An 11,818-nucleotide genomic window follows, 5' to 3' on the forward strand; every position below is an offset into this window, starting at 1 on the left:
CTGGGAGACCCAGCAGCACAGGGTGTCTCCTCTGCCAAATGTCTCTCCCTTCCTCGCACTCTGACACTCTGGAATAGGATAGATGGCGTGTCCAGGCAGTGCCAGGCCACCTCACTGTCTCCTTTGAGATGGACCCAGAGTGCCTTGAGGGGTGAATATGAAGCTGGGCACCTGGAGCCTGAGGCTGACTGTCTCTCCCTGTGTCTTGGAGGAGAGGCCTTGGGGCCCAAGAAAACCCCCAGTGCCTGACCTCTGGGCACACATACAGGGCGGGAGGGTCTGTGGGCTGATGGGGGCATTGTAATGAGACTTTGAACACAGCTGCTCAAGGACCTCATCAGTGGACCATGGTCAGAGATGACCTGGTCATCAGGACCTGGTCAGTTGGGACCTGATCAGCAGGGACCAGGTTAGTGGCAGCTTCCTTAGTGAAGGCCTTACCAGTGGGAACCTGGTGACCTAGTCATTGGAAGCCTAGTCAGTGGGGACCTGGTCAGTGGTGGCCTTATTCATGGAACCTGAACTGCTGGAACGTAAACAATTGATGGGGTCTATTCAGTATACTAGGGGCATGGTCAGTGTGGGGCCTTAGTGGCTTGAAGCCTGGTCAGTGAGGGCCTGGTCAGAGGGGGCTCCGTCAGCTAGGGACTGATCCATGGAGAATTGTTCAGTGGAGGTGGGATTAGCAGCAACCTGGTAAATTGTGGTCTTGTCAGTGGGAACCAAGTCAGTGGGAAATTGGTCAGTGGGGTCTGGTCCATGAGGCCTATTAATGGGGGCCTGGTTATGGAGACATGGTCAGTGTGGACTTGGTCAGTGGGACCTGGTCAATGGAGGAGTGGTCATTAGGGGCCTCGTCAGTGGGTACCTGGTTAAGGGTGCCTGGTCAGTAGGAACCTGGCCAATTGGCCGCTGTGTGACCTTAGGCAAGGGGTTTGTCTGTGGATCCTCCTTGCCTCCATCTGTAGGGAAGCTGGGTCAGGGCACCTTGGAGGGTTGCTAGAAAGAGTACGTGAGAAGATATGTTGAATCCACACTGCTTGACAGACCTAGAACTTTACACTTGACCTGGGTTCCACCTAGAGAGGGTGCCAGCCCTTTCTGCTCTGTCCGGCACCCCTCCTCTGTCTGCATTCCCAGGACCACCTTCCGTGGGGAGGGCAGAGATTGGGGAGCACCTGTGGAGGCTCTAATGCTGGCCCTGTGCCCTGGTGGTGACAGTGATGAGGACCTGGATGCACCTGTGAGTGGAGCAGCTAGGTCTGGCCAGAGAAGCAAGACAAACAAACACACCCATATGTACACACACACACAGATGCACAAACACATTGCATGCACACATGTCAGTTCAGTGGATAGAGGACACTGACTCTGGGCCCTCTTGACCCAAGCAGGCTCCAGTTGTAGTGGGTTGTGTCACCCCACGATGTCACTGTTGCTGAGCCCCCATTGCCTCTGTGTTGTGGAGCAGTTAGAGACACACAGCAGTATCCGTGAGTGGCTCTGCGTGAAGGACTGTTTTCTAGGTGAAAGGCACATCTCAGCACAGCTGACTGATCAGACTCAGGTGAGTGGAACCTGCTCTGTTCTCTTCCTCCTGGCTTAGGGACAGTAGCTATCAGGTGGGTGGTTTTGGCCTCTGGGCAGCTACTGAGGGTAATCCCTGAGCACCCACCAGGTGCCTGTTCTGTGCTGACAGTCATCTTATTTATCCTCACAGCAATTCCATTCTGCATCTCCTCTGGACCCCACCCCAAGGACCACCAGGACAACCCCATCAGGGCCCTATCACCAGGCCCAGTCTAGCTCCATGATAGCCAAGAAGCAGATCCAGAGACAATTGCCCTGCATGGTGCCTGCATCTGACCCCCCTTGATGGGTAGTGATGAGCACAACATGGAAGAAGCCAGGGCAGCATGTGGACAGCTGCCCTGCAGCCCCAGATGGCTCCTGGGCCTTGGGAAGTCGTTCTCAAAGGGGAAGCTTGTCACTTTGATGTCCCTGGAGGGAAAGGTGAACGTGGCATCCCGACAACCCTGGCAGCCAGCAGCATGCCATACATCTTCTCACCCAACCTGTGGGACAGAGGCCCCCTCCTGGGGAATAAGATCCATACCTAAAGGGTCCTGGCCCAGTCGGGCCTCATCCTGCGCCCTGGGAGGCGAAGGGCACCATGGGCCCCCAGCAGCAACCAGGATTACCACCCAGGGGACTCAGCCTTCTATGGCCCTGGCCAGACTTAGAATTTGGCCCAAGACAGGACAAGCTCACTCAGAGCAGCCTGTCAGTACCCAGGGCCTGTGCATGCCAGGCAAGGCCAAGCTGGGTCAAAGAGAAACCAGCCACCTTTGCAAGGGTGTGCCTGGAGAAGGTGGACCAGCCACCAACCTCACCCCCTTAAGGAAGCAGGGGTGGCCAGGTTCCCACAGCCTGAGTAGCTGCCACCTGATGGCTGATGGAGCGGAGGCCTGAGGAAAAGCAGATGGCACTGGGGCCCTACCTCCAGGGAGGAATAACTGATTTACCCTGACTGGCAGCGAGTGAGGTTGGTGGCTGATCCACCTGCTCCTGGCACACCCTTGCAGAGGTGGCTGGTTGCTCTTTGAGCCAGCTTGGCCTTGCCTGGCACGCACAGGCCTCAGTGCAACAACTATGCTACAAATGGAGCCACATAGAGAAAATGAGCAGCAGGCTCAGGAGCAGGGTGTGCGCTGCCTTTGGGGCTCCGGTCCATGCATCGGGGCTCCGGTCCATGCATCAGGGCTCCTACAGCACTGTGGGCTTCTTTGGTGCCAAGAGGCAGACCACAAGCCATCTTGAGGAGGACTATGCTCAAGTACAGAAAGGGCCCAGTCTGGTGGGTGAACCACACGGCCAGCTTCTGGGTGCAGGCACAGTGCCACATCTTCCATCACTTCCTGATGTGCCCCACCAGTGCTGAAGAGACAGCCTGGAGACAGGGCAAGAGGAAGGCTGAGAAGGATGAGATGGTGAATTCTAGCTTCTTCCTGACCCTGAGCCCACCTCCAAGGTGGCCCTCAACCTTTAGAAGTGAGAGAGCAAGATTGATGGCTTTGAGTGCTTTACCAGGAAGATGGACAACAGGGCACTCAGCTCAACTTCACAGCCAATGAGTTGACATGCAAGCAGGTGATGGTGATGGGCTTTAAGAAAGAGCATCAGAAGGTGGCCAGTTCTTCAGCCTCGGCCAGGTCTTGGAGCTGGAGCAGGCCATCACTTCACCAGAGATGCCTTCAACACTGATTGGCTCTTTGCCAATCAGCCCAGGCAGGACCTGGACCCAGTCATGGACCTGTTAGTGCTGTCTCAGGGACACCAGACCAAAATCCTGGACATCATCCGTATACACAAGGAAGCTCTTACCAAAGTCATGCAGAGCAGGCAACATGTGGCAGAAGGGAAGACAGAGGTGCAGAGGCTGATGACGCCAGAATCACAGGAACAGGATTTTTGTGGCCACTTTGGCTGAAATTCACTGCTTCCATCCAATTCAAATGAGAGACATGGACTCGTAGATGCAGTATTTCTTGCAACAAGAGATACTAGTTTTCAAAAAAGTCACCCAGGAATTGATAGTGTTGAATGACTAGATACTCCTTTGTGGACTGTTTCCAGTTCAAGGATAGTTTCTACAGCAGAATAATAACACTAGCAAAGAGCTAGTGCCAGCTATTGGTGGTAGGACAAGGATGGTTTTGTTCTCAACTGAAACTCAGCTGAATATAGAATTGTGTAGGAAAGAGTTAATATGGTGATAGAATAGAAAGAGCAGCAAACATGAACTAAATCAGGCTATGAATGCCTACACTACCATTGTAATTTTTGAAAGAATGATACCACTTATTTTATTGCTTTTGAAGTGTGACTATTTTAGTTTATATGCTGTAGACCTCAAACCCTGTGAAGAGTCTCAAAGAAGCTGGCTGGATAAAGCCTGCTGTGGATGTCTTTATATTCAAAGATTGATGATGCAATTCAAGTATGTGTCCCCACCAAATCTCTTGTTGAATTATATTTCCTAATGTGAAAGGTGGATCCTGGTCTAAGGTGATTGAATCCTGAAGGCAAAGTTCTCATGAATGCTTTAGCAGCATCCCATTGCTACCGTCCTCACAATTATGAGTGACTTCTCATGAGACCTGTTCATTGAAAACTCTGTGTCATGTTCCTACTCTGTGTGTTTTCCTCTTGCCGTGTGAGACAACTCACTCTTTTCCTTGCACGAAGATTGAAAGGTTTCTGAGGCCTCCCAGAAGCAGAAGCCACTGTGCTTCCTGTCCACCCTGCAGAACCATGAGCTAATTAAACCTCTTTTTCAAAATAAATCATACAGAAAATGGCAAATGAGGACTGGAGCATTGCTATAAAGATACCTAAAAATGTGGAAGCAGTTTTGGAACTAGGCAATGGACAGAGGTTGGAAGAGTTTGGAGGCTCAAAAGAAGACAGATAGATGAGAAAATGTTTGGACCATCTTAGAGACTGGTTAAATGGTTGTGACAAAAATCCTGACAGAAACATGGACCGTGAGGGCCAGGCTGAGGAGGCCTCAGATAGAAATAAGAAGCTTTCTGGGAAATGTCTTCCTTTTGGATATGGAAAGCTTACACAATGCCTGCACCGTCATTGTACCTTAGAAGCAGTGAACTTGCTTTTTATTTCAGAGGCTCATAGCCTTGACTCAGATGAAACTTTGGACTTTGTAAGTTTGAGTGAATGCTGAAACGAGTTAATGCTTAAATGAGTTAAGACTCATGCTGGCAAGGCATGATTGTATTTTACAATGTGAAAAGGACATGACATTTGTAGGGTCAGGGACAGAATAATATGGTTTGTCTCTGTGTCCCTACAAAAACCCATGTGGAATTATACTCCCTAATGTTAGAGGCAGGGCCTAGGTGGAAAAAGATTTAGTCATAAAATGGTGCGGGTAGATCCTTCACAAATGATAAAGGACCATCCCCTTGATGCTGTCCTCTTGACAGTGAGTGAGTTCTCATGTGATCTGGCTGTTTAACAGGCTGTGGAACCTCTTTCCTCTGTCTTGCTCCTACTCCTGCCATGGGAGACAGCTCATTGTCCCTTGGCCTTCTGGTATAATTAGGAGGCTCCCTGACTCCTCCCAGAAACAAAAGACACTATGCTTCCTTCACAGCCTGCAGAATCCCGAGTCAGTTAAACCTCTTTTATTTATGATAATACAGAAAATTAGAACTGCAGAGAGGAGCTGTGAAATGTCTTCAAGGCCTTTTTCCATTTGTCTTGGCTATTAGCACAGGACTTCTTTATATGCAAATTTCTGAAGTCTTCTTGAATGTTCCCCCTTAAATCGAGTTTTGTGTTATTGCTACATAGCCAACCTGCTATAGAGATACCTGAAAAAGTAGGAGCAGGTTGAAAGTGGGTAGCAAACAGAGATTGGGATGGTTTGGAGGGATTAGAGAATGACAGAAGGATGAGGGCCTGGTGGGAGTGATTTAATCATGGATGGAAGGTGGGTAGTGGTGGAAGGAAAAAGAGGTGGGTAGGGTGGAGAGGAGTAGGCTGGCTGTAGGGTGGTGGAAGGGTGGAGTGTAGTGGGAGTGGGGAGTTGCCTGCTTCCGAGGCACGGCCTCATGGAAAACTGCTAGGGCAGTGCACCTGTGACTTTGCAGGTTTTAGTCCCCACAGTTGCTCTCATGGACTGGGCTAGTGTTGAGTGCCTGTAGCTTTTCCATAGTGAGGGTGCAAGCTGTTGTTGGGTCTATGAATCTGGCTCTGCCTGTGCAGCAGGCTTCTGCCTGGAAACAGTGGGTGGTGGAAGTGAGGTTGGTGGGGTAGATCCTTCACCAGTGGTTAAGCACCATCTTCTTAATGCTGACCTTGTGATACTGAGTTCTCATGAGATCTTGTTGTATAACAAGGTATGGGACCTCTTTCCTCTCTCAGTCTTGCTCCTACTCCTGCCATATGAAGCATCTCTGTGCCCCTTGGCCTTCTGGTATGATTGGGAGGCTTCCTGAGTCCTCCTAGAAGCAGAAGCCACTATGCTTCCTTTAAAGCCTGCAGAACCGTGAGCCAATTAAACCTCTTTTCTTTATGATTATACACAAAATTACTGCTGTGAAATGGAGTTATGAAATGCCTTCAAGGCCTTTTCCCCATTGTCCTGGCAACCAGCACTCAGCTTCTTTTCATGAAAATATCTGAAGCCTTCGTGAATTTTCCCCTGAAAATGGACTTTTCTTCTTTTACACATTACCAGTCTGTGACAAAGATAGCTGAGAATGTAGACGCAGGTTCAGAAGTGGGTAAAAGACAGAAGTCGGGAAAGTTGGGAACACTTAGAAGACAGCAAGATGAGGAAAAGTTTGGACCACTGAAAAGAATTGTTAAATACTTGTGATGAGAGGGTTGACAGAAGGATGGTCAGTGAAGGCCGGACTTAAAAGGTCTCAGATGAAAATGAGGAATTTCCTGTGAACAGGAGCCAAGGTTACATTTGATTGACCTTAGCAAAGAATGTGGCTGCACCATGACCCTGCCCTGGAGATCTGTGAAACTATGAACTTGGGGGTGATCATTTAGGATGTATCTGGTGGAATGAACATCTAGGCAGCATAGCTCAAGAGGTGTCCTGTCTGAGTCAAATAGCCTGTGTTCTTGTGTGCAACCTAAGAAATGACCTCAAGTTGCAACTTCTATTTAAATGAGAAGCAGAGCTCAAAAATTTTAAAAATTTGCAGCCTAGCCAAATGGTCAAAAATAAAGCTGATTTTCAGGAGGAAAATTAGGGAACACTTAGAGTATTTGCATAAAAAAGAGCCCAGTGCAAATAACCAAGATAATGGGGAAAAGGCCTTGATGGCATTTCAGAGACTTTTGCAGCAGCCCTTGCTGTCACAGGCCCTGGCGCAGAGGAGAGAAGAATGATTTTCTGGGCCAGCTCCATGGCCTCACTGCTGCGGCCATCATCAGGACACTGCTGCCTGCATCCCTGCAGCTCCAGGGCCAGCCATGGCTGAAAGATACACCAGTACAGCTTGGGTCACTGCTTCACAGTTGGCTCCAAGCCTTGATGGCTTCCACATAGTAGTGCACAGAACAAGAGACTAGAGGCTTAAGAGCCTGCGTCTAGACTCCAGAGGATGTACTGAAAAGCCTGGGTGTCCAGGCAGAAACCTTTCCAAGAGGCAGAGCTTCATGGGAAATCTTTACTAGGGCAGCAAAGAAGGGACGTATTGGGTTGAAGCCCTCACACAGGGAGGCACCATCCTCCAAACCCCAGATTCATAAACTCACCAACAGCTTGCCCCCTCAGTGTGGAAAAGCTGCACTCAACACCAGCCCTGTCCATGAGGGCAGTCGCAGGGGCTGATCACTGCAAACCCACAGGTAGAGACCTGCCCAAAGCCTTGGGAGCCCAGCCCTCACACCCCTGTGCCCTGGATGTGGGACAAGGATTCCAAAAGGATGATTTTGGAGCTGTAGGATTGAATGGCCTGTTGGGTTTTGGACGTTCATGTATCCTGTGAGTCCCATTGGTGTTTGTTTTTCGTTCTGGCATTTTTATTCTATTGGCTGGGAATGCTTACCCATTGCCTGTACAATCATTGTACATTGGAAGTAGTTAACTTGCTTTATAATTCAGACGCTCATGGGCAGAAGGGACTGTATGCTGGTCTCAGATGAAACTTTGGGCTTTGGACATTTGCTGGAGTGAGTTAAGATTTGGGGAACTGTAGGGAAGGCATCATTGTATTTTGCAATGTGAGAAAGACATGAGATTTGCAGGGGCAGGGACAGAATAATATGATTTGGCCTTGTGTCCCTACCAAAACTCATGTGGAATTGTAATGGGAAATGTTAAAGGTGGGGGCTGGTGGAAGGTGATTTAATCATGGTGGAGAGTGGAGGTTGGAAGGAGGGATGATGGGGTAAATTAAGGGGAATTATGGTGGGGTTGGGAGTGAAAGGCAGGGGTGGGGGGCAGATCCTTCACAAATGGTTAAACACCATCTCCTTAATGCTGTCCTGATAGTTCCCTTCATGATTTTTTAGCTGTGGGATTGAATGAATACTGGTCTGCCGGGTTTTGGATGTGCATTGGGCCTGTGGTCCCATTTGTGTTAGTTTTCTGGGAAATTTCTTCCCTTTGGATTGAGAAATCTTACCCAATAACTGTACCATCATTGTACCTTGAAAGAAAAGCACTCCATTTTAACTTCAGGGACTCATAGGCAAAAGAGACTGTAGCCTTGTATCAAATGAGACTTTGAACTTTTTATATTTGAGTTAATGCTGGAATGAGTTAAGGCTTTTGGAAACTTTTGAAAAGGCATGATTGTATTTTACCCTGTGAGAAGGACATGAGATTTGAAAGGGTCAAGGTCGGAATAATATGGTTTGGCTGTGTTTCCCTAGAAAAATGTGGAATTGTAATCGCAAATTTTGGAGGTGAAGCCTGGTGGGAGGTGATTTAATCATGGATGGTAGGTGGTTGGGGTGTAAGGAGAAAGGGGTGGGGAGGGTGGGAAGGAGTAGGCTGGCCGTAGGGTGGTGTGAGGGTCGGGGGTAGTAGGAAGGTGGAGTAACCTGCTGCAGAGGCAGAGGCTCATGGAAAACCTCTACTAGGACAGTGCACTGTGGCTTTGCAGGCTTTAGCCCCCATGGCTACTCTCATGGGCTGGGCTGGTGTTGAGTGTCTGTAGCTTTTCCATACTGAGGGTGCAAGCTGTTGGTGGGTTTCTGAATCTGGGGTCTGGAGGATGGTGGCCTCCTGCCTAGGGGCTCCAAGCCCATCTTTTCCTTCTGCACTGCCCTAGTAGGGATTTTCCAAGAGGCTCTGCCTCTGCATCAGGCTTCTGCCTAGAAACAGTAGGGGGTGGAGGTGTGTTGGGTGGCAGATCCTTCACCAATGGTTAAGCTCTATCTTCTTGATGCTGACCTTGTGATATTGAGTTCTCATGAGATCTGGTTGTATAACAGGGTGTGACACCTCTTTCCTCTCTCTCTCTTGCTCCTACTCCTGCCATATGCAACATTTTATTGCTGCTTGTCCTTCTGGTATGATGGGGAGGCTTCCTGAGTCCTCCCAGAAGCAGAAGTTACATGCTTTCTTTACAGCCTACAGAACCATGAGCCAACTAAACCCCTTTTGTTATGATCATACAGTAAATTAGTACTGCAAAGTGAAGCTATGAAATGCCTTCAATTACTTTTCCACATCGTGTTGGCTATTAATAATACTGGTCTTCTTTTTAATGCAAGTATCTGAATACTTCTTGAAGTTTGCCCCTGAAAATGGACTTTTTTTTCCTTCTACATTGCCAGGCTGTGACAAAGATAGCTGAAAATGTAAAAGCAAGTTCAGAAGTGGCTAACAGCCGGAGGTTGGAGAGTTTGGAGGGCTTGAAAGAAGACAGGAAGATGAGGGAAAGTTTGGACCATTGTAGAGACTTGTTAAACAGTTGTGATTAAAATGCTGACAGAAGGAGGGACAGTGAAGGCCAGGCTTATGAGGTCTCAGATGAAAACTAGGAACTTACTGGGAACAGAAACCAAGGTTACTTTTGTTTTGCTGTAGCAAGGAACGTGGCTGCAGGGTGACCTTGCCCTGGAGATCTGTGAAACTGTTATGCCCAAACCCTCTGTTCCCCAAAGAAGACCACCAGAGTCCAGAGTCAAAGCCAAGCGGCAAGGATCTTTACGACAAGTTCGAACCTGGTCCCTCCATTACACAGCATACAAGAGGGCCCCGAACAATGCGAGTGCTTGCTTTTTTAGAGCCCAAAACTTACAGGGGAACAAAGGAATTCTTTCGGTTCCCGCGCTTTCAGTAAAACCTTGAACGGCTGTCTCCTTATCGGAGACCTTCCAGGTGGTGTTTGTACTGGGCTCAGGAAGTTTGAGAGATATGTGGTGGGATGGGAGGATGGGATGTGTTTGTACTGGGCTCAGGAAGTTTGAGAGATATATGGCGATATGTGGTGGGATGGGAGGATGGGATGTGTTTGTACTGGGCTCGTTTGTTTTGAGCCCGGGGCTGAGGAATGTGCCCGGCTCCTCTCATTCCTCCTTTCTTTTCAGGTATCTCTAGAGCCAATCTTGGGTCTTACAAGTCTTATTCTGTTTCAGCGTTTACAGGTTGGTATTGGGCTCTGAGGACCATGAGTTGTACAGTGTCAAACCTTTCTCTAACGAACTGCAAAATTCTGTTAACAACACAAGGTCCTACAGTAAGCAGAAATAGAAGACTCAGCAGGGGTCCAAGGAAGGGGGCTAACAGAGAAAACATAGATGAGTTCTACTATTGGTCTACAGCTGAAGCAAACTGCCGTGTTCTTACTTCTGTGCTTAACTTGCGTAACTGTTGGACCCGGTCCTCCACAAGTCCTGATTCATTTATGTAGAAACAACAGTCTTCCTTTAGGAACATACACGTACCTCTTTTTTCAGCAGTGAGTAGGTCTAAGGCCCTCCGGTTCTGCAAGGTTACCTGTGCTAGGGACGTGAGCTGCCACTGGAGGGAGGCAAGGGACTCAGCTGACTCCTCCATAGCAACGGCAAATTGTTGGTACAGCTTGTTACTTTCTATGAGGGTGTGACCTAAGGCTCCCCCCCGCCAGTCCGGCTGCCACGAAGGATGCGGTGAGGGAGATTCCTGCAATGAGGGGGAGAAATATGGCTCGTGCAGGTCTTAGTCTGGGGACTGGGTGAATAACAGCACTAGTCCAGTTACCGGTATACCTTAGGAACTCGCCGGCAGTAAGTAGAGTCAACCGGGGAACTAATGTGACAGGAAGACACAGTAGGTTGGTAACAGAGGGGCTCGATAGGTTTTTAGATAATGTTCCATTACACCAGAAGAATATGCCTGACGGAGCCTTTAAGGTGATATTAGGGGGCGTTGCAGTGATGCTGCAGAGGCTGGAATTAGTTCTTGAGAAACAGTAGGGAAACTTTTCTTGGCTGGGGTTTAGGTATAGTGGCACGTTAGGGATAGGGGCATATGAGAGGTTGCGGTGGTTGTTAGCTTGGGCAGAGGTAGAGGATCCTCATGGCAGGGGGACAGCGGTTAGCGGTGGACGCCTTAGAGTGGCACACAGAAAGCAGCCAGACAGGCTGTGAAGTCCTGTAAGGTTAGCAAGTTCTAATCCTTCTTGCAATAATTTTAACCAGGAAAAAGGATGTAAATCTTGTGTCAGGCGGTTTTCTTGTCGCTGGATATTTCCATGGACCAGGGGCCGTACCTGCACTAGACCCCGCCACAGATAGAGGTGACTACTAGGCCATGTGGAGGCGGAGGAGTAGTATACAGCCCTGTGTTGAGGCGTGGTCTAGTGGGAGTTCCAGGGGTCTTTAACTATCCATGTATATGAAAGGTCTCCATCTCGTCTACGATGGAAGGGCCATCTGGGGTTTATCTGTTCTTTTCCACCTCACCATTGGTATTTATGGACGATACAATAGTTATAAGGGCAGCCAGCACTTTGGTGCCACCAATAGTGCTTACAATTGTATTGAGTCTGATCATACTCGAAGCATATTATTGGTGCCACTGGTGTGGCTATTGGGAAATCGGTAAAATTTAGTAAAATTGGGCTATTGCACCTTGAGGAGGGGCAATCTGCACTGGCCACTAATTTCCTGGGCTTATGAGGTTGCCTAGGGTGGGTTTGGTTTTCATAAAGCCAGAATCTCCAGACAAAGGGATTAGGAGCTGGCTTTATGTTTTCCCCAGCAGCCACTAGGGCGACTAACGTTAGAGTCAGACTACCTAACTGCATGTTTGCAGTGAGCTATGCTGTCGGCGCAG

The 11,818-nt window shown here is 48.8% G+C and overlaps 1 protein-coding gene across 1 annotated transcript in view; it reads left to right on the top strand.

Annotated features, from left to right (window-relative positions):
* Positions 1 to 1,996, top strand: part of LOC112607781 (ankyrin repeat domain-containing protein 18A-like) — a 69,264-nt gene extending 67,268 nt beyond the window's left edge. Inside the window, 2 exon segments of the mRNA XM_025358896.1 lie at positions 1,472 to 1,567; positions 1,721 to 1,996. Coding sequence (XP_025214681.1) covers positions 1,472 to 1,567; positions 1,721 to 1,996 — 372 coding nt within the window.
* Positions 1,997 to 11,818: the final 9,822 nt, after the last annotated feature.

This window comes from Theropithecus gelada, chromosome 15 (genome assembly GCF_003255815.1).
Source record: "Theropithecus gelada isolate Dixy chromosome 15, Tgel_1.0, whole genome shotgun sequence".
Lineage (NCBI taxonomy): Eukaryota > Metazoa > Chordata > Mammalia > Primates > Cercopithecidae > Theropithecus > Theropithecus gelada.